Source organism: Trachemys scripta, chromosome 2 (assembly GCF_013100865.1).
Source record: "Trachemys scripta elegans isolate TJP31775 chromosome 2, CAS_Tse_1.0, whole genome shotgun sequence".
NCBI classification, from domain to species: Eukaryota; Metazoa; Chordata; order Testudines; family Emydidae; genus Trachemys; species Trachemys scripta.
Genome location: NC_048299.1, coordinates 64,117,912 through 64,139,902, shown reverse-complemented (window position 1 = coordinate 64,139,902; position 21,991 = coordinate 64,117,912). Strand labels below are relative to the sequence as shown.

The 21,991-nt window shown below is 38.9% G+C and overlaps 1 protein-coding gene across 2 annotated transcripts in view; it reads left to right on the top strand.

The window, feature by feature from the left end:
• Window positions 1-21,991, top strand: part of TBC1D5 (TBC1 domain family member 5) — a 474,884-nt gene that overhangs the window by 218,588 nt on the left and 234,305 nt on the right. For both annotated transcript variants that reach the window (XM_034760748.1, XM_034760747.1), the window contains exon 4: window positions 13,065-13,131. In XM_034760748.1, coding sequence (XP_034616639.1) covers window positions 13,065-13,131 — 67 coding nt within the window. The remainder of the gene's footprint in view (window positions 1-13,064; window positions 13,132-21,991) is intronic.

Sequence of the window (21,991 nt, the reverse complement as noted above, 5' to 3'; positions counted from 1 at the left end):
GTCATTCTATTAAGAGCAGAAAGAGAACTTGTGCAAACACACAGGCTCTACATTACTCACTGTGTCCTATGACCTACTGTAACTAATAGTATACACATTAGGATACATACCCATTCTTTGCTCCATCACTTGCCAGATTACATTATGCTCTCATGTTTAAGTACAAAAATACAGTACTGTTCTCATTATTCCTGTGTCATACATAATTCAGAGATTTATGGCTTACTGAGGATTTTGGAAAGGGGTCAGATTAGGTACCCCATCAGAGGCCCAATGGTATTTTCTTTCTGCCCCTTGGATGATTTCATTTTGGCAAAAGGGATGTTACATATTCTCCTTACAGAGTTAGACCAACCAGAAAAAATTGACTACTACTAAATGTTCCTTGTTGTCTCCTATTACTATATAAACTAAATCATCCTCCTTTTTAGATAACTTGAAATATAATTGTTTGCAAAAAAAAATCTAGTCATAATTATCTAATTTACATTTTAAAACAGTCATATTTCTAACATATCAAAATACTCTGTATGGGCATCGTTATTTCCATTGTAAAATATTAGTAAGGATTCACACAAGTCATTGTCCTCCAGTAGGTAGTAGTGGAGATCTGACATCAGCCACTTGTTGGGGTTTATACCTCTATGTATACTTCTGTCTCCTGTCTCCTTTCCCAATTTGTGAGTAAATAAGGATACGTTCCTTGTTGGTGCTCATGATTCCCCACAGAGTCTTTGACTTCTTTGGTAAATGACTATTCAGTGTCCTGCTAAATGCACACGTTGACAGATTCCATCTATGTTCCTATAGGATTTCAACTTATGTAATTCTAAAGTATACTACTAATATATGTACGCCTATTCTTCCCATTTGCCTAGCTCATGTTCATTTGGAGAATGTATTTGCCTTTGAGCTGGCAAAATGGATGATTGGATTTAGGGTTGCCAATTTTCTAATAGCAGAAAAATGAACACCCTAGCTCCCTTTCTCCCCCCCGGGGCCATGCCCCTTTCCCTGCCCTTTCTCCAAGGTCCTGTCCCCCGCTCACTACATTCCCCCTCCCTCGGTAGCTCGTTCTCCCCCACCCTCACTCACTTTCACTAGGCTGGGGTCCGGGGACGGGGGGCTCTAATTGGAGATGCAGGCTCCAGGCTGTGGGGTAGAGCAGAGGGGTTCAGGGTGTGGGAGGGGGTTCTGGGCTGGAGCAGGGGGTTGAGGTGCGGGAGGGGGTGAGGGTTCCATCTGGGGTTGCAGGCTCTGGGGTGCGGCCAGGGATGAGGGGCTTGAGGTGCGGCGGGGGGCTCAGGGCTGGGGCAGGGGATTGGGGGTCGGGTTTGGGTGCGGGCTTACCTCCGGCAGCTCCCGGTCAGCAGCACAGTGCAGGGACTAAGGCAGGCTAGTCCCTACCAGTCCTGGCTCCACGCTGCGCCCCAAAAACAGCAAGCAGGTCTGGCTCCTAGGCAGAGGCATGGCAGGTGGGTCTGCACGCTGCTCTTGCCTGCAGGCACTACCCCTGCAGCTCCCATTGACCGCAGTTCCTGGCCAATGGAACTGTGGAGCCAGTGCTTGGGGCGGGGGCAGTGTGTGGAACCCTGTGGCCCCCCGCTTAGGAGCCCTGTGGCCCCCCTGCCTAGGAGCCAGACCTGCTCGCCATTTCTGGGGAGCAGCATGGAGCCCGGTCTGATAGGGACAACCCTGCCTTAGCTCTGCAGCACCGCTGACTGGATTTTTAACGGCCCAGTCAGCAGTGCTGACTGGAGCTGCCAAGGTCCCTTTTCGACCAGGTGTTCTAGTCGAAAACCGGACACCTGATAATCCTAAAGGATTTGTAAAAATAAGTTCTACTCAAAAGTAATGTTTTCCTTTTGGATTATGGGAGATTCTTTCCAGTGAAATGTTGAATACCTAATCCAACAATTGCTTTTAATGTTCAGTTAACATTTTTTGTTCCACTTATATGGAAAGAGGTTAATTGTGTTCCAATGCTGTTTTATAATTTTACGTTTAAAATGTAGTCTCCTGTACCTCCTCTTGGTACTGGTCTAGTAACTGCATCGGTTGGTCACTCAGAGTCAGGTCTTCTGATGCTGAGTATATCCAAAGAGGCCAGGATTTTCCTGCATCAGTTTGTAAGGGCATAGAGGGGTTGGGTAGCCAGGTGGTGTGGATCGTTGTATGCGTTTTCCAGGGTGGGCTTCCTCAATATAGATGAAGTCAGTTGAGACCAGGGGTACTCTAAAGGGCCTGGGAATCTCAGGTATACGAGACAGGTTGGGATTGGTGCTTTCTTCTTGGCCATTAATGTTTAATGCATGGGGCTGGCTGCCAGATACTGGTATTAAGTTAACATGATTTTGTTGTCTTAATAAAAGTTTCCGTCAGTTTCCTTTTTAACCGGGCAGTTGGTTTGTGTCTTACCTTCTTGAGTATGACAATGGCAATGCATTCTTTAAATTCTGCCTAGATGCAATCAGACTATCAAGTTCCTTTTAAAATCAGTCACATAATAGATTTGTAATAGAATGCCAACATGTTTTTTTTGTTTGTTTTACACATGCTGCTCTTGATTTCACAAATATTTGTTATCTTCTGTCTCTTGTGCATTTGTATTTAATAGTGTTAACAGTCATCCTTGACCCCACTTGTCCCAACCAAGGGAATAGAATTTCAGTTCTTCCACCCTGTTCCTGCTTCTGAATGGTCCAAGTCATGTCAGAGAGATATAGGCAGCAACCCCCCTGAACTATTCTGACTGATAAAGAGGGGAAACATCTTAACCTAGCCTCCTGTTCAGGATAGTCAGCTACCAAGCACTACTGGATAAGCATGGCTTCCTGATCTATTGGAAATTCTCTGACTTTACTGACAGTCTCCCACAGTCTCCCAGAGGACAGATCATGTTTCCAGACTCTCATAGAGAGAGCTAAAATGTTGCGAGGATCACTATCCAATCAGCAGTAGATGTATCTGATGCATTTTCGAGTGTAATGGCTGCTGTCACTGTTATGGTCATGGCCTCATGCTTGGTTTTCCCAGAGAGATCCAGAACACCATTGAGGAGCTTGCTTCAGTGAGACTCTTCTGTTCGATCAGAAGACAGATGAGTCCTTACACACTTTAAAGGACTCCAGGGCTTCCCTCCACTTCCTAGAAATATATACATGTGCCCTGAAGAGAAAATTCCACCAGCAACAGTACAAGCCTTGACCGATGGCTCAACAGTACTTCCACCAGAGACTTCGAGCCACCTTGTAAGAAGCAGATAGCTCAAAAGATCTGCTTCTCCACACCTTCTGCAGCATATTCCTCATTCCAATCCCAGCCCTTGGCTAAACATTTTTGATAGGAGCTGAAGAGCTGTAAATCACGGAGTCCAACACACTTTGGGGGTTTTCTAGCACTTTTTCAACACCTGGAGTGCAACACAAATAGACAAGTGTGCGCTCAGCATCATCCATTCTGGCTATATGAGAATTTGCATCCCTACCCCTTAAAAATCCCCTTTCCCCACCCCCCCTTTTGGGGGTCACTCTCAAGAACGTTCTCAAACAAGAAGTGGAATCTCTCTTAGAGTGGGTTCCTCTTGAGTACCGGGGGAGAGGTTTTATTCAACATATTTCCTAGTGCCTGAAAAGAAAGGTAGTTGAAACCCATTCTCGACCTCTGCTATCTCAGTGGCTTTATTTACAAACTCAGGTTTCACATGGTAACATTGGCATCTAGAAAAAGACATGTGGTTTACAGTTTTCGACATGAAGGATGCCTTCTTTCACTTGGACATTCTTTCCACTCACCGACACTTTCTCTTCCCCTACCTCAGTGATTGGCTCCTTGTCGCCACGTCACACCAGGAGGCCAAGGCACCAACATCTACAATGCTGCAACTTCTCTCGTTTCTGATGGTCAGCGTAAACGCCAACAAATCAGGTCTTATCCCTCTGTATAGTTTGGACTTCGTCAGGGTGTGCCTAAATTCATCACTTCAAAGGCTTACTTGCCAAGAGACAGGTCTTAGGCTATGAACATTATCACTGACCAGATCATAACCAGCCCCAGAGTGCCTGTCAAGATCTGTCTGTGTCTCCTAGGTTATGTTGCCTTTTGCAAGACTCCACCTTTGTTGCCAAGCAGCATGGATTCAAGCTGTGTACTCACCAAACTGACAGTCCATGAGCAACATAGTAACTGTTCCCACCGAAGTGATATCATCCCTAGCATGGTGGAAGAATTCCCATCAGAATTGTGTCTGCATTCCTTTCCTCGCCTCCTCACCAGACAGGACGATTATTACCGACACATCCCTGTTAGGTTGGGGACCTCACATGGTCAACTGTACAGCACAAGACACCTGAACATCTCAAGAATCCAGGATGCACATCATTGTTCTAGTGCTAGGAGCAGTTTGAAGGGCTTGTGAAACATTTCTCCTGTTGTTCAAGGTCACCATGCCCCAATAATTTCAGACAACCATCTTTTACATCAACTAACAGAGAGGAGCGAGAGCCATCCTGCTGCATGCAGAAGCGGTCAGTCTATGGAACTGATGCGTCGGCAACCAGATTACTCGGCCAGTATTCTACCTCTAAGGAAACCTCCCAGAATTTTCTAGCAGACTCTCTCAGTAAACACTGTGCAGATGATCATGAGTGGGAGCCTCTCAACTTTATGGTAAACAATATTTTCCCTCCATGGGGGAACTCTCCCAAGGATCTGTTTGCCTCCCAAGCAAATAGTAAGTGCAACATTTGCTGTCCTAGGGAAGCCTTGGTCGCCACTCACAGGATGATGCTCTACTTCTACCATGGTCAGATCTTCTGAACTATGCCTTCCTCTACTACCAATTCTGCCTTGAGTTTTGCTCAAGATTCGGCAGGACAGGGCATGAGTTTTTGTCATTGCCCCCAATTGGTCCAGACAGTTTTGATTCCCAAACATCCTACACATGTCATCTCAGGCACCTATCATTATTCCTACATTTCCTGATCTCCTGACTCAGGGGAATGGCAAGATCAGGCATCTCAACCCCCAGCTGCTTCATCTCAGAGCCTAGCTTTTGAAGAAGTATCATCTTTAGAGCAATCATGTTCTGAAGCTGTACGGAATGTCCTTTTTAAAAGTAGGAAGGATTCCACTAGGAATTGTTACTTGCCAGGTGGAAGCATTTCTTTCTCTGGGCATATCGGACATATTTCTCCAGAAGCCCCAGGTATACCTTTTATTCTGGACTATATTATTTCCGTTAACAGAGCAGGTTTTTTTCCATCAGTTCCTTGAGATGTACAATCCATGCATACCATCCACCTTCACAGAGCTGCTTGATCTTCTCACACCCTCTGACTAGCAGATTCTGGAGAGGCCTAATTCAAACCTTTCTGCCTATAAAAAAGCCTACTTCTCAATGGGACTTGAATCTTGTGCAGGTCACATTCCTGGTAGCCATTACCTCAGCCAGAAAGGTTGGTGAGCTCGGGGCGTTGATGGTGGATCCTCCTTACACTATATTCCATAAGAACAATGTTTCATTACATGTGCACCCTAAATTCACCCCCAAAGTACTGTTTCACCTGAACCAGTCTATCCACTTACCTGTGGTTTTCCCAAAACCTCTCTCATCCTCAGAAGAAATGGAGCTCTGTTCCTCTGACATTCAGTGAGCCTTAGCCTTTTACCTGCAGAGAATGAAAACAATCTGCAAATCCCCTAGGCTATTTGTTGCCATTGTGGAAAGGGTCAGAGTTCAGGCTATATTCTCTCGAAGAATCTCAAAATGGATTTTGGGCTGTAATTTGCTCTGCTGTCATCTGTCTACTCTCCCCCCTCCTCATGGGGTAAGAGCTCCACAAGAGTGCAAGCAACATCTATGGCATTGCTTTAAGGGGTACCTCTACTTCAGTTACGTGGAGCTCAGTCTACATGTTCATTAGACTTTATGCCTTGGTACAAAATTCCTCTGCTGTTGCATCTGTTGGGACACCAGTCCTTTGTTTGGCTGTGCCATCTATGACCTCACACCTTTTGAGCACTGCTGTCACACAGGAGTAATTCATAAAGTCAAAATGGCTGAGAACTTAAAAAGTAGACAGTACAGATCACAAATCCCAGAGATGACCGAACCAGATGATATTCTAAACAAAAAGAGCATTCAACCATGCTTATAGCTGTTTCCTTGTTTCACACTGACTAAACCTACATTCTAGGCTTCAGAATGACACACAGACAGAGTGACAGTCTGGGAATCTTCTTATATAAATAATAGGTATATTGTGAGAACCATAATTTTAGTATAGGAGTAGCATTCCATTGGTATAGGAGAAGCATTACATAACTTTAGTAGGCCAGATTCTCCTTCAACTTATGTTGGTGTAAATCAAAGTAGCTCAGTTCTTACTCCAGATTTACAAAGATATACAACTTGATTCAAAATCTGGCCCATTGTTTCCAAGCCAATTTTAGTTGCCAGCGTGCTAGGTTTAGTCTCCTGTAAAAAGTGTTCAGTTGTCTTAGCCAATAAGACTTTTGTTCTAAGTATTTAATAGCAATTTCTAAGTCTGGCAAAGTATCAAGAAGGCAGAAAACTGCCTGTCCTATCCAATCGTCAACCTTTTGGCTCCAACTTTATTAGAATCATGGGGCATGAAGCAATTATTCCTTTTGGTCAGTTTGCAAATGAAAACAACATTTAACTAGGTTTTATTTTTCTAAAATACAATGATTACATATCCTTGTATTTTACAGTTTGTAGTCGTAAATTGAGTGCAGTTGAAGAAACATTGGGTACATTAAAGAACCATAGTAACCCTGAGATTTAAAAGGAAGTGGTGGTATGTTTTTGCTATTATCAAAGTAAAAGGTCTCCAGAGACCACCTTTTATACCCTGATTGTGCATGTCTAAAACTAAGCAAAGCTGTATGACCAGTGTTGTCTCAGGGGGATGCTGAGTCATTAGCTCCTATTTATTACATCTCAGCTGGATTATTGCAATTTACTGTTCACAGACCTTTCAGGCTGTTTATATTTTAAATTAAAATTAGCTGCAACATTCTGGATGCAAGCAGTAAGTCACTCAAGATTTTGTACATCATGTTATAGCAATTTATAGCAATAGTTCCAGACCGATTCTAAGATTTTTCTTTCTGTAAAAGTATGATTATTCATGGCCTTGTCCATAGCTGTAATAGACTACTACAACCTCTTTATTTCACTAAATACTCATTTTATGATCTCTAAGGACTCTCTTGAGGTTTAGAGGTGGCCATTATTTATTGGTTGCAGACAGTCCACTTGATGCTGGGCTGAATGCAGCATGGAGTAAATGGAGCTAAATCTTACTGAAGTGTTTGAGTCAAATTAATTGGTGATCTAAACACTAGTTTAAGTTACATGTTGTAAATGATTGACAGCAGTAAGTATAACTGGCACCAATGTGATGTTCAATGCATGAAACAGAAGAGGATCAAGAAAATCAGTGTGGCCAGAAGGGGTGAGATAAAGGGTATTCACTATAATCTAATTTCATCTTCTGTTAACAGCAATCACAGGACTCCTGGTACCAAATTAAACCCTGGCATACCCAGACTAAACTTTTACTGGAAGAGGTATGCATGTCTGCTGGCCAGTGCTGTGCGGCTCCCACAAAATGCTGAATTGGTGCATATTACATTACTTTCTGTTTACAGCTAGCTATACATTGACCAGTTACACCACTGTTAACGTCATCATTGAATTTGGCCCATTCTTCCTGTAAAGGATTTACACTATGTCACAACTACATGTTCATTAATATAGTATTGGTGCACACCTACGATCTGAGAATCCTTCCCAGGCACATCATGGAGGGCTTATTTTCCATTAGAATATGGTTCATGATTTTACATATTTTTAAAAAAAAACTTAAAATTCAATTTTGGGAGTGGAGGGTTATCTTAGTAGATAAATAAAAGACAAGAGTAGCTAAAAGATAATAAATCTCGCTCTCTTCTCTGAAAATATTTTTTGTTGAATTTAATTTAAATTTTAAACTTAAGTGGTATATTTGAACACCATCTCCGTCCCACATAAATCTGGCCATGGTTGCCCCCAGGAGTTTGTGGATCTGTAGTTGTTACTTTAAATCCTTTTTCTATTTACAAAAATAAAACTCCAAACTTTTTTAAAATTGGAAGTGAGTTTTAAAGAGGTCAGAGAGCCACAAAGTGTTGTGGAAACTACAAGAGAGGGAATAATTGAAAACCGCTTCTTCCCCCCTACCCTCTTTGGTTGATCTGTTTTTATCTGCTACTCCTTCCTTCTGACTGTTTCTCCTTTCCTTGTCCTCTTCTCCTCCTACCACAGCACAGTCTGATTGCAAAGCACCCTGAAAGTGGGGTCTGTTTCAGGCAGAAGAGGTAGCGTGGAAGATGTTACAAAGTCAAAAATAGGATAAAACTTTTTTATAATATGGTGCTACTGAAATTCTTTGAGTAGAATAATTATGAACTTGGAGAGACAAAGGGTCAAATTTTCAGAAGACTCCACTTAAATTTTATCCCAATTTCATGCACCCCTATTTTATTTTGTGTACATTTACTAGCCATGTTTTTGCCTTCACAAATGCACTTTGGGCATTCAAATCTTTGTATTTTGCATATGAAAATTTGTGCATGTAATTCTTGGTTAAACTATTTAAAACAGATTTTTTTTTTTTGCTTAAAGAAAACATAGTAATCTATTATGCACCTACATTTTGCTATGCTTTTGTATGCATACGTCATTGCAAAATGCCAGTTTAGTCTAGCAAAGTAGAAATCCAAAAGACAGATCAGGATTATATATCCTTGGTTTTTTTGCAGTCCTGGTTATTCTTGCCCGTACAAAATGTTTTCTTTTATAAGTAACTGCAAAACAGTGGAAGCTTCTCAGGATAGATTTTCCTACCATATTGTTCACCAGATATGCTATCTTTCCCTACTGCTATAAACAGGCTCTCATTCTGCACCTTTATGTGTCAGTTTTGCCTACCCACTTTCAGATGTCACCATCCTCCACTGTTGCAAAACTAGTCTATGCGTGGGTACTGTAGAATATCTTGCTCCAGTGTCCGCTTTGCTGAAAACTCAAATATATATATGGAAAATATATCTTTCTAGGAATGTGCAAAAGCTATATCAATGTTCAGGGTAATTTCTCTCATCTTTGTTAATTTGCAAGATTAACAAATTACACACTTCATCTAGTGCAAGAGTTCTTGACCATTGGTGAGCATGGTGCACAATTTTTAACTGTTCACTCATTACCAGAATATTATCTTTTTCATTTATGGCAAAGATTGTTTTGGCACAGTATTAATATTTAAAATGCTACCAAAAGATCTTTACAAAGCAATGCATGCATATGCATCTGTCAATGATCCTAAATTACTTCAGATACAAGGGGGGGAAAAGGTTTGAATGTAAAAGATTGCTCTAACGTGCTCACCAAAAAGTTGCATCATTTTTATTTCAGACAACTTCAACAACTTTCTCAGAGTGAAATGTTCTTCAACTTTCTAGCCTAATAATTATTTTATAAATATCAGAAGTGCAGTGCACTTAATTCTTTAGCTGAAGGCATTATTTTCAGTTTCTGTACACTGCTTCAAGCTTGCTCCATTTAATCATTTTAAAAGCTTATTTGGTGTAAATTGAATTTAACACTGTAGTTGCAAGGGTGTTATGTAAAAAGTCCAAGAGAGCATCGGAGCCTAGGATGTTATACAAACAATTGAGCTTCAGAAGTGGAGCAGCTACTGAATCATCTTAAACCCTCTAGCACCCTCTGTTGACACGAATAGGTAATGTCAAGTGTACTCTGTTCTTACTCCTTTATTAAATGCATAAGATAGAAATCAATATACCTATTACATTTTACTTTGTATAGACTTAGGTTATGTAGTGCAGGCTTAATTTGTGGTGTTCATCAGTCTCGTTTTATTTTTATTTTTTCACCTTCAGTCAAGTTAGACCAGTTGAAGATTTTTCTGATTTGTGTCTGTTTTAGCTAGTCTTTTTGTATTTTGTGTTGTTTTTCTTTGCCGCAGAGATCCTCAGGACATCGCAAACTACATATATCGTGCTGTAGAAAATCCAATCGCCTGTTCTTTTGTAAACCTTTCAATTATCAGACCGTTCTTTCAAAATAATAGGAAGCCTAGAATCGCCCATGCTAAAATTAAGAATTTATAACTGCATGGAACAGATGTTTTCATAAACATTTGCTATAATTAATTTCAACTAGGGGATTGAAGGAACAAAGCAGTTTTTTCCCTCTTCAAAACTTTATTGCTTTTTCCCTATGCAGCGAACTCAGAAATCTTAGCTTTAATATTGTTAATGAAACAAATTTACTCTTCTGTTTAGTTTTCATTGTGAGAAAGAAAAGATTAATTTGTACAAGATAATGGCCTTTGGAAAAATGGAGGAATAAGTTGAATTTGAAGCATCATGTGGAAGGGATGAAAATACTGAGGATGAGTCAATGGCTTAATATTTTATGAGGCCAAAAACTCTATGCTGTCAAGTGTCAGCATCCCTTAATTATTAGAATAATTTTACGTGAATCAGCTTGATATTGAATATATACCAATGGAGTAAAATAATCTGATGGGGTTTGATGTTTGAAGAGTTGTGAACCTTAGTGTTGCAAAGAAGCAAAGGGGTCTTTTGTGGCATTATATATAGTTTTAATGCATAGTATAATGCTTATTGTATGTTGATTACCCCTTTATATTCGAGATCTGCAATCTGTTAAGTAATTTTTTTGTTTGCATTACACAGCAAAGACATTTTGACTAAAATCAGTCTTCCATATTTGTGTTGTCGCTGGGTGTTCATTTTGTTAAACAAAACAGTCTTCTAATAAAATAGCTGACACTGCCTTGCAGATGTGTTCTGTTTTTTCAGGGATAGGGCTTGAAAAGAAAGTACATTGTAAAACCAGAATTTGCTGACATTAAACAGAAGAAAAATATCTGTTTATCGCTATTTTCTTCCTCTCATCTCTGTGAACAGAATTTTTTTTCCTCTATATATAGCAAAATAATCTTTAAGATAAGATTTTTTTTTTAAAGTTTCAAAATAAGCACAGCTTAAATTTTCTATATCAGGTACAGCTGCAAGGAATTTTGAGTAAACTAGTATTCTTGACTTATCTGTCATCTATAAAATGTACAAAGAAAAATAGGTAGCTGTCACTAAAATTACATTTCAGCTTTCAATAACCTTTTAATGAGTAGTGTAATTATATAAGTATGGTACCTCAAGTACTTCACTCAATAATTAAAAATAATCTCATCTTTAAAGTGAAAGCTCTATAATTATTATTTGACTTAACCAGGACCACTGTTATGATCTCCAGTGGCACCTCAGATTGTTCAGAGTGGTTTGAAAGTACAAATTAAAATTGTATAAATCATTAAATTATTAAGCTTTAAATATGCTAAAACCGAATGTAATGTGGTATTTGAAAGTCATGCTATAGGAATTTACAGGCTTATAATGTAAGCAAATACTTGTCTGTTACGTTCTCCTTGTCTCTAAGAATAAAACACTGCATTGTTAATAGTAATAAACAAGTGTTTTATATAAACTAAACTTAGAATTGTTTTACAACTGAAAATAAAGATGTTTATTAACAAAAATTCATCTTCAATTAAAAATAAAATTTTAAGCAGAGTGCAAACTTGTCAGCAGGAAGATGTGTCTTCATTCTGGCAAGGGTAAGCAGCTTTTGCAACTGGGGAATGCACGATCTGATTTCCTAAGTGAAATCACTTTTATCTCTGATTCTGAAACTGACAGCCTCAAAACCCTTCCCTACTTAGTGCAAGGTTTAAGAAAAAATAGTTATGACTTTATAATATATACATAGAGCAGTTTCTTTTCTTTTGTGTTAAATATACTTACCAAAGATGTGAGAACTAAAGAGTTCACAGGTATTTCTTCAATAGGTAGGAAAGTATCAAAGGGGCAGCAACTCTTTATTCCAGAATTCTGAACTGGTAGTAGAAACTGTTTAAGATCAAATCCCATTCCTTTTCAACAACTAGCCTTGTACAGTATCACATTTTGACTCTTAAATAAAATGCCAGCATGTCGAGGGATGAGGGACTGGATTGCTCAGAAAGACTATCTTTGATGCCTTGGTTATAAGTTTTATTTTATCCTAGGGCATGAGTTACTGAAAAATAGTTTTCATTTGACTTGTCATTGGCTTATATGAAATGAGTTAGTAATAGTAGTGCCTAGCTCTTGGCTTTTCATTCCGAGATCTCAGAGAGCTTTACAAAGCCAGTTGGTATAATTATGCCTCCATTACAGATGAAAAAATGGAAGCAGAGGGAAGTGAAGTAACTTGCCCAAGGTCACACAGCAGCTAGGTGGCAGAGCCAGGAGTAGACTCCAAGGCTCCTGAGTCCCAGTGCGGAATTCTATTTACTGGGCCATATGGCCATACCTCTTGCACAAGTGTTTTATTTGAATAAGCATCATAACTCAGTCTTGATGGGAAAAGATCAAAGATTGAGGGGTATTGATGGTGGACTACCCTCTCCCTTTTGTAAGTAGTCTGTCTTGCTTGGAGGCATGTTACTGAGGCAATGTGAGGGAAACTTTAACCGCCCTGGCCGCCTTCTGTGGAAAGAAGACTTCATTTTACTATTCACTTAATTACAAATGTTTCAGATAGGGAAAACATATTTCTTTTTCATCCATTTTTATTAGGCATTATCTTTTAAAAACATCTTATTCCTTTAGGCTTGTCTCTAGTTGTTAAACTCAAAACCCCAGATACAAACACCTTTGAGGTTTGGGAAAATTCGTATCCAGAACTGAAGTTTGAGACTTGAGGTCCTCTCTAGTTACAATCAATAATATTCTTTAAGGTGGAAGGATGAGACCTATCCAGGTAAAGTTGTCTATTTCTTAGCCATGAAATGCATTTGCCAAATAGATTAAGATCACTTACATATGCCCTTACACTGATATTGAATGCAGCAATGTATATCCTTGTCTCAAGACTAAGGTCTGCTTCTTTCATTTTTGTTTGTTAGGAGGATCCCATGAGAATGGAAGAACACATCATGCCTTAGACTCTGATGGAACATTTATTTCTTACAGGTAGGTACTTGTTTGGTATTTTTTAAAAAAATTTTGTTTGACTAGAATGGGAATCATCACCTACTTAAAACCAAAGAGCAGTCTGAGATTATTTGAGAATATTATACAACTTAAACTGAAGCATGCTTTTTCAATAGATTGATTTGATATCTCTTTTCTGATGAATTAGTGAATGCTTGAAAAAACAGATTGATTTGTGGCGCATATCTTGTTAAAGGGAGCAAGCTAGTTAAACATTTCAACAACAAAAGGCTCACTTGTCCATGAAGTGTGTTTTTCAAGTGATGATACTAAAGTCTTTCACCTCTAAGTGTGTCACTTAAGCTCAATATGTGCTAATACAATATTTAATTCACCAGGATCATCTTTGTGATCTGCAAAGTCACTGAATCTACTGATCACATGGGAGCCTGCTAGCACTTAAATTGTAATTCACAAGAGAATTAAACGTTGTTTGGTAATATCTAATTTTGATTTATCATCTGCAATCATGACACTATTGCATCTCAATTAGTAATAAATACTAGAAATACCATTTAAGGAAAATAGAATACTAAGTTAACTTTTTTGTTAGCGTTGTCATCAGAACTTTGAATCTTGCTTGAATAAATGTTTGAGGATGTTTGTACTTTAAAACAGAGAAAGCTAATAGGAAGAAAAATTCAAGTGCTGCTTCCTGTGTTAGTTGATAACTTAGATAATGGATAAAAGTGGTAGAAGTGTTATTTCAGACTTTATATAAACAAAGAGCCAGTTCCACTATTAAATTAACATTTGAGAACCATCCATGTTTGGGAAAATCCATAGTTTTGGTACAAGTAGAGTTTAAATTATATGTCTGCATAATGAAATCTGATTCTTAAATGTGCAGTAAGTAAAGCCATGCTAATCATCAGAGTCTTTCAGATTTATTTATACAATGTGCTAATGAGATTCTCTGAACAAATACAAAATATCAAAATGAATAACAGAAATAATTATTAACAAACTTAGCCAATGTTAACTAAAGGGTTCAAAATCTCCACCCCAAAAAAGATCTTTAAACCTCTCAGGCAAAACAAAAACAAAAACCTATGTAAATGGATAGACCTTGCAGCAATCCCTGAAGGTCATCCTGAAGGATCAGCAAGGAGAGTGAACTCAGAAGTTGGGGGCTTTTGACTGAGAACATGCTGCCATTATCTTCTTATTTAAGTGTGGAAGCTGTTATCTCAAGCACCTCAGCTGATCTCAACTGCCAGATTATAACATGAAAGGAGAGTCTGTTTCATTTGGGAGTTGAGTACCCTGCACTTTGCGGGATGGGGCCCATAAAGTAAAGCTTTCCGCACAAAGGAATTGCAATCTGAGTCCAGTCCTACAGGCAAGATTCTGGCCCACACTAAGGCCCCTTTGCACTGCTTGAGCCATGAGGATGCCATAAAGCTGCGCTAAAGGGACAGCAAGGGATTCCTCCTGTGTTAAGAATTCTTTGCTTGGGTAAAGGCTGCGCTGTGTCACCCCCTTCCAGCCTAGGGGTGTAGAGGGTGAACCAAGGGAGGGAGGGGCCTACCTATAACACACACTGCATCTTGTCAGTACCTGGCTGTCCTGTCAGGTCTTTGGGGCTGTTACAAGTCAATGTAACAGAGCAGCCCTGGCATTGCTCTAAGTTATGCTGGGGAATCGGGGAGCACAAAGTTGTCCTTCGTTCTCCCCCAGCTCTAGGAGTAAATATAATAGTATCTTGGTCACACCGCTACTGAATGGTAGTGCATTCTGAAAGAGATGTTTCCAACACAACTTTATAAAACTACCACTGAAGTTAACAAATATTTATTGCAGTGTCAGAGTATTAATTTATTATTATAATTAGAGGCAAGATGATAAAGCAAGGTAATACAGTATATTAAAAAAAAACTTTGGCTTTGAATAGTTGGCAAATCAGCATTGTTATTAAGTAGCATTACAGTATTTAAGTTGTGAAATGAATGTTTTCTGCTCAGTGGCAAGTGGCTCCAACCATATAACAAGACTGACTGTAAATTTGCTGATAGGTTTGAATGTAGCATTGATAACGTGCAGCACAGAGCTGTTAAGGTGTACAGACAAAAACTTGATGAGCAAGAGAACATGAATGTTAAACTATATTGATTTTGTGCAGTGTTGTTGTAGTGGTGTTGGTCCCAGGATATTAGAGAGACAAGATGAGTGAAGTAATATCTTTTATTGTACCAACTTCTGTTGGTGAGAGAGAAAAGCTCTTGAGCTTACACAGAGCTTGAAAGCTGCTGTCTCTCACCAACAGAATTTGGTCTAATAAAAGATATCACTTCACCCATGTCTCTTTAAACTACATTGAAACATAATGGTGGTAAAGATCTTACCTGTACATACATGTTATTTGCAAAAAGAAGAACAGGAGTACTTGTGGCACCTTAGAGACTAACAAATTTATTAGAGCATAAGCTTTCGTGGACTACAGCCCACTTCTTCGGATGCATACATGTTATTTGTTTACTAATCTGTTTCCGTGCTGGCCAAGTATCCTTCAAGGATGTAATTCCATCAGAGAACATTTTTAAATGAATATTATTTTGAGTAAAATTATTTACTTGAGTAAATTACAAATTTGATAGACTATAGCAGCTCCTGACCGTTCTATTACAGTGCACCATACTTAGGTCAGTAACCCATTAACAAAGTCTCTAACAGGCAGTAGTCTTTTGGGTCAATGCAAGTGTCATATGTGCAGTTAGCTGATGTGCACTAAGTGCAACTGAAAGTTTTCCTTGGAAGAAACAAATTTCCTTGTACATTTAAAAAATATGTTTCTTTTAAGTATCAACAGCAGTTGCATTCGAGTTTGATTTAGGAAAAACAGATAGGTAGTTACAGGTGCTTTAGAACGTTTGAAAGTGCACTACTAACATTTTTCCCTGTTGTATAATTAATCCCAAGAACATGTTGTTTTAAACAAAATTTGAAAATAAAAGGTTTAAAAGTTTTAGCATGGAGGTAATATTCATCATCAATTAAAGGTTCGTATGTCTAATTTTTAACTACAGCTATACTGATGGTGCTGCCTTAATATTTGTTACTTAAAATATTTTATACATAGTCTGTATCTTTTTAGGGTGTGTGGATCTTGTTTGCATTTGTTATAGCGTATGTAGTTAATTCTCCTTACATTTAGATAAGTGGGTGTTTTCTCCTAGCTAATTAAGCAGTGGAAACAGGAAGTATGTGTGACTGGGACCTTTCTAAATATTCTGGGAAGTTTATGGATACATCCTGGTTAGGTGGTAGAGAATTTGTTAGTTGATCTTCAGCTTCTGATTCAGATTATTCTGTGTGTGCTTGAAAAGAAACATTAGTAGAGTAAAATGTGTTTAAATAGTCTATCTTTGTAAAATATCATTGAAAGCTTGAAGTTCACTAATGGTAACATTTAAATCATGGGGATTGTTTGTGGGTTTTTCAGTATTTGAGTGCTCTTATCATTAATAAAAACTGAATTTGATTATTTTGGAAGAACTTGTTATTTCCATTAAATGTGTGTTATACCACCACAATGGAAGCCTTTGCTAGGTGTGCAAATTGTTCACTTGGCCAACAATTTAAGCTGAACTCTAACCTCACTATCTGTAATACAGTGCCACTGGAAAGTAGAAATATTGTCTTTCTCTACTTCCCAAGGGCAGCTGACCCCCTCCTCGCCAAAGAGGTGAACCCCTTGCCAGCACATGTGACTACAGACTATTACATTAATCTGTTTAGCCGCAGTACCAGCTGCTTGCATGTTTTTAATTATCTTATTAGATGGTATAACAGTGACCTATGAAATAAAATGAAGGTGAGTATTTTTTAACTTTTTTTACAGGCTATTTTTCTAAATTTATTTTAATGATTTAATAGTTACTTTTAGGGAGAGCTATAGATGCAGGTATTCATTTTGTCTGTATAGAATCTAACATCTCAAGGACACTTTTATTTTCTTCAAAGGAGTTTTTGTACATTAGTACTGCTAATAAAGATGTGGACTGAAAAAGCTCACTCTTCATACTTTTTTGTTGATTAACATATGTTATGATTCTGAGACTTATGACCAATATGCTTAAATAATTTCTGAATAAATTTTTGAATCATACATGACTGTAATTTCTAGATTCCCAGTATATCCCAACAAATCTTTTCTTTAGTGGGGACTAATTTCCATGACAACATTTGATCATTCAAAGTTCTGTGATGTGCAGAAACCGTGTGCTCCTCTTTCTGCTATATGCAGTGTTTTTATATCTGTGTCTCTCTAACTAATAAAATATATTACCTCACCCATCTTGTCCCTCTTTCTGCTATTATTCAGGCAAAGAGATGATCTGTGTATGAAAAGATGTTGGCACACAATCTTCCTCTTCTTGACAGGCCCTGCTTCTCAGTTGTTTCCTCTCTCCCTGCAGGTTGGTCCTGCTGGCTGAGTGTTTTTCCTGTGCTTCAACCAGCTACTAGAATCCCTATGGAGTACACACCAAAGAAAGGAGGCAAGAGAGATAAGCTGTGTCTCCATTTCTCCATCCCTCTCCAGCTGTCTGTCATAAGGCTAGTTTGCACAGTGCTCCCATCTTGTGTACCTCTTGTCCTCCCTTGCTAAGAAGCAGCTTTCTCCCAGCCTCACAATCATCCTTGGTTGTCTTCACTGATTTTTTTTAAAACCACCTGCAGGCAAGAATATGGCTCCTTTTTCTCATGTGGCCAAAGATCTCCTAGAGAAGAAGAAAATGGAGGCAAATCTGGAGCCCTCTGCCATTACAGTTGCCCTTTTTCTCCTCCTGCCTTCTATTTCCTCTATAAAGAACACCAAGAGATTGTTCCTATGTTTTTTCACATAGCTCAGACTAAAAATTAGAGCAGAAGGCCTACTGGGCTCCTATCTTTCTACAAGGAAGCTCCTTTCAGAGCTACGCTTCCTTGTCCACGCTTCTGTTTCCAAGATCGAAGAGTCAGGCTATCCCAACCCCACAAAGCTTTCACCTTACCAAGAAATCTGAAATAGATGGCTTCTCAGTTTCGTTCCCTGCTGGCCACAAGGCCTCCCAATTAAGATTTGATTTTGTCTGTACAACCTCAATCTCTCCTTGTTGTCCTCTGTTCTGACCCTTTTGAATCATTACATTTGATAGCCTTTAACCTTTGCTTAGTGGAGGTGGCCTGTTTGGTTTCTGTCACTTCATCTCCACGTGTGGGCACTCATGTTTTGATTTTCTCCTGGTTTTCTCCTTATGGGATTTTTCTCTGAATACCAGGAGTCCCAAAAAGGCCCTCTGACATTTCCTGCAGAGAGCTTTGAAGATTTGCATTCTTCTCTAAATCATTTCAGAAATTCCCTTCCTTTCTCATCATGTTGGGTGCAGCTCTCTCCCATCCTCACAATCCTCCTTGGTTGTCTTCACTGTTTTTTTTTTTTTTTTAAACCATCTGCAGGCAAGAATATGGCTCCTTTTTCTCATGTGGATATATCTTGTCACTTTTTTAAATCCAGATTCTTTATTCTACAGCTGATCTCCTCTGTACAAACCTCTTCCTGGCCACTCCACTAGAGGAATTTCCACCTTTTTGAACCAAGAAGGAAGAAGCCTCAATTGAGGCATCTTGTCTCAACACTACTGTGTGGCTCTAACTACTTTAGCAAGCACTCATGGTAGGTGCTTTCTGTTCTTCCTAAGTAGTGGAGCTGCTCTTTATTTTCTGTGAAGCAGAGAAGGTAGTGCAGGCCTCCACTCTAGTTGCCCTTTTGGGTACAGGACATGGGTAAATGGTTAGAAATAGGAGGGTGAGTGTAAACTAACATGCCTGAGAAGTTCTCAATTGGAGATCAGAGTCTATGAGAAGAATCGGGTGCCAAAATCATCTTTATCCACAGGGGCTCCTTGAGAGTTTGATGGTAAAAGGAGAAAAACCAAGGACTGGCATTGCCTTTCTCACATCCCCAGAAAGCATTTTTAAATTTTTATTTTTTCGTACAGGAAAAGTACAGTGTGTACAGGTGTCATAGTATTGTGAGACTGTGTTTTTCATGAATTATTCAGTTGTTCACTGTGTGCGTCCAGTAAATGAGTCCCTACTATCTGATCATTCTGAATCAGGGTCTATCATTGATTTTAGTTTTCTGGTTCAAAAAAGAGCTGATAACATGGAAACTGTTGGTTCCATAAGAAGAATGTAATTGTTGGCTTGTAAACATCTGGCAAAGGATATTCCTTTCCCTATCTTTCATTTCCCTATATTTAAATTATTACACTACTTTTTTCCATTAACGGTCGGTTTCCTCTCCCACTCTGATTTCAGACACTTCAGTGAAATGGGTCTGTTCATGAAACACCAGTTCAGCACTTTTCAGGGACATTAGTTGAAACTATTTGTACCCATAAGAAAGCCCTCAATAAGGCATTCTTGGTGGAAGGTGTCTGGGTGAAACCTCTAAGGCTATGTCTACCCTGCAATTAAAAACCCACAGGTAGCCTGTGCCAGCTGACTCAGATTTGTGGGGCTCGAGCTAAGGGGCTGTTTAATTGTGGTCTAGACGTTCAGGTTCAGGCTAAAGACCGGGCTCTAGGGATCTGCAAGGGGAGAGGGTCCCAGAGCATGGTCTGCAGCTGACCCCCAAACATCTACACCTCAATTAAACAGCCCCTTAGCCCCAGTTAGCTGGCCTGGGCCAGCTGCGGGTGTCTCATTGCAATGTAGACATACCCTAAGTGCTCCTGTAACGTAAGTAAATAAGGAAGGTGCTCAACTGTGGAAGTCTGACACAAGAAGTCAGAATGAATTCGGGTCTTCCTTTGTTTAGCAAGCACTTCAAGTCCCATCTCTTTGCACCAGCCTCACCTCGGTAAGAGATGGTGATACATACAACATCCAAGGGTGGAACAGAGAACTTTGTCCTTACAAGGCTCAAGCTGAAGCTAAATATTATGATGAATGTCTCAATATAGAAATAAAATGCAGTAGTTATCAATACACCTTTTGCCTAAAATTGTAGCAGACAGTCCACTGAGAAGAGTGACCAAGGAAATAGCACCTAGTTTGACACACACATACAGTGTAATGAATCTGGTATAACATTGGTTGGAAACAATATAACTTACTGATGATTTTTAGATATAAATGGTACCACTAGATGTATAGGAATGATTTAGATAAACCATAGAACATACTGCAAAGAGGTTCTTTGGTAATCACAGATACAAATGACTTTTTCTTAATTGGCAAAATATATTCCAGTTGTTGATCAACTGTATGCACACAGTAACCACAGTGGTTAAATGTAGTTCATGTGAGTGAAAAACATTGCACTGGTTGCTAAAATGTTCCTAAACCCCAGCAAAATTGAAAACCACAATAATAGAATTACTGTTTGTTCTGAAATCTGAAGGAGGAGACACTTGTGGTAAGAGGAGGGAACAGAAAATGCATTTAACTGATAAACATCATCTTCCAAAACACAGTTTAATGAAAAGGTTTTGATGAAGAACAAAAACTGTAAATAAGCTGCATAGCATTTGGGGTCAGTCTGGTCCTATTTGCAGAATTTAAAAAAAAATGTTCTAATTTATAGTAAGCACCACCAGTCTTTTAATCATCTTTAAGTAAATAAATAAATAAACTCTGTGCATTAATGTCATTGTCTTGGGATTTAAAACTTTTTATAAATCCCCCATATCCTACACAGTCTGACAACTGTTCATTACTAAAAAGAGCATGAATTAAAATATTTATTAAAAGTTCTTAAGCCCAGCAGGTCTAAGTAATGCAGTATCAGGATTCCTTTAAAACTCAAAGCTCAAATCCTCTTTCTGCCAATGTGACTGAAATTGACAGATAAATGGCACTACATTCTTCTTGGCGTTGAGTTGCACATTTTCAGATCTTAATCATACTGGCGTTTGCTCCTTGGAGAGGAAAACTAGTCCATAAGGTTCTTAGTGACCTAAAAGGAAGAACATCTGCTGCAGAACCATGAGTGAGTTGTTGGCTGACTTTAGCAGCAAGGGAGCCTGCAGATGATCAGTTCCTTTCTCAGCACTAGGTGTCATTGCAGCCAGTAGGATTTTGAATAGAGGAGTACTGTATTACAAGTTGCAACAGAACTACTGCAGCTTACCCAAGATAACTTTCGTTTTCATGTAGATTCTGCTGAAAGTAAATATGATTAGTAATTTTATTTTGCTAAAGAAACTACAATGCTGAAGTTATATGTAAGGTATATAAAAGAGCTGAGGACTGATTCGTGTTAGTCCAAAAAGTTTGAACAGAAAATTTTCCAAAATAGTGTAAAACTGAAATAATTCTGAAGAGCAATGAGCATCATCTTTGCAACATAAGAATGCCTCTAATTTAACCTGCTGAATAAAACCAATCTGAACTAACAGGGGAAAAAATAGAATATTTGTTTCATGAAATCACTTGGACATGATGATGGTGGCAAAATGAATAGATTTGTAGAGAGAGAGAGGGGACATTTTTATGTCTTTCTAACCAGTCAGACTGCAATATGCTCATGAACTAAAACAAGTTGTAATTGATTGAGTCACCCTGCGTGTCCTCATACAGTCAGTTGCATAAATGTTTTGAAATTGCAAATGTGTGTAAACACTTTTTTTTAAACTCTTGTAATGAGATCTCTGATGCAAGATAATTCTTTTCTGATGATTCTTCTGTGCCCTAGTTACACAAGTGCAGACTATCTCTAGTGAGGCAGGTGTCAACAAAGAGAAATACAGAAATGTTGGTACCCTCTAGCAGCACAGTTGCACCTCCACCCTTCCTGTGTGACTCTCTCTTTAGCTTGATGATTGTCAGAGCTGTAACTTTTAACTTTCAT